At 43.9% G+C, this 791-nt stretch overlaps 1 protein-coding gene across 1 annotated transcript; it reads left to right on the top strand.

Moving 5' to 3' along the window:
- Nucleotides 1-26: 26 nt before the first annotated feature.
- On the top strand, nt 27-582 carry AK88_05021 (uncharacterized protein; the record flags this gene model as incomplete). Its single annotated transcript, XM_012482625.1, has 3 exons — nt 27-116; nt 245-348; nt 504-582. The coding sequence occupies 3 exons, from the start codon at nt 27-29 to the stop codon at nt 580-582; spliced, it is 273 nt and encodes a 90-aa protein (XP_012338048.1).
- Between the last annotated feature and the right edge of the window lie 209 nt (nt 583-791).

Below are 791 nucleotides of genomic sequence, written 5' to 3'. Positions count from 1 at the left end.
AAAAAAAAAAAAAAAAAATACAAAAAATGGGAAAGAGCTGCAACAACACATTTGATCTCTTCATGCATCAGTACGTCGTCAAGTACAAGAACACTAAAGTTTGTTACCTCTGCAAGGTAATTCTCTTTGCTTCTTCAAGGGGCCCATAGGTGGTAGCAACGTGTACATGTATAAATATGTACCGCTGTACATACATATGTGTGTGTGCATATATATATATTTTTTTTTCATCCCAATCCGACAGAACAAAATAAGCATGAACCACATTGAAAAAATGGAAGACGTTTGCCCCAAAATGTGGAGGCACTTTCACGGCCTCACCATGCAACCCCAGTGCCCCTTGCAGAGGTGCCAAAAAAAAAAAAACCTCAAATGAATAGCGACGTGGAGAGGACATGTCCCACTCGTCTGCATATTATCTTTCATACATGAGAGACATCCATGTCGTTCAGAAAAGCCGCGCCTCACTAAGTCACTCCCTCACTCAATCACTCCCCCTGCAGTTTTGGCCAGGTGCTTCGTGTAAAAGACCTACGGTTTGAAGAACTAGAAAGGTACAGGGACGCCCTGCAGCGCAAGTAGGTGGCTCAGCCAAACCAAAACGGAAAACAAGCAAGCGGTTGAGAAGATGAGCGGACGAGAAGACGAGCACACGAATAGGCCAACCTCCCACACAGCGGGACAAAAAAAAAGAAAAAAAAAAAAACGGTGCTTCACCTCCCTCTGGCTACATGTATTTACGCCCCATTATTAGACATCCCCCCCCCCTTCTAATCCCTTTCTTCTTGTAA

Source organism: Plasmodium fragile (assembly GCF_000956335.1).
Source record: "Plasmodium fragile strain nilgiri unplaced genomic scaffold supercont1.88, whole genome shotgun sequence".
NCBI lineage: Eukaryota > Apicomplexa > Aconoidasida > Haemosporida > Plasmodiidae > Plasmodium > Plasmodium fragile.
Note: the sequence above shows the minus strand (reverse complement) of the source record. Positions and strands in the feature narration are given on the sequence as shown.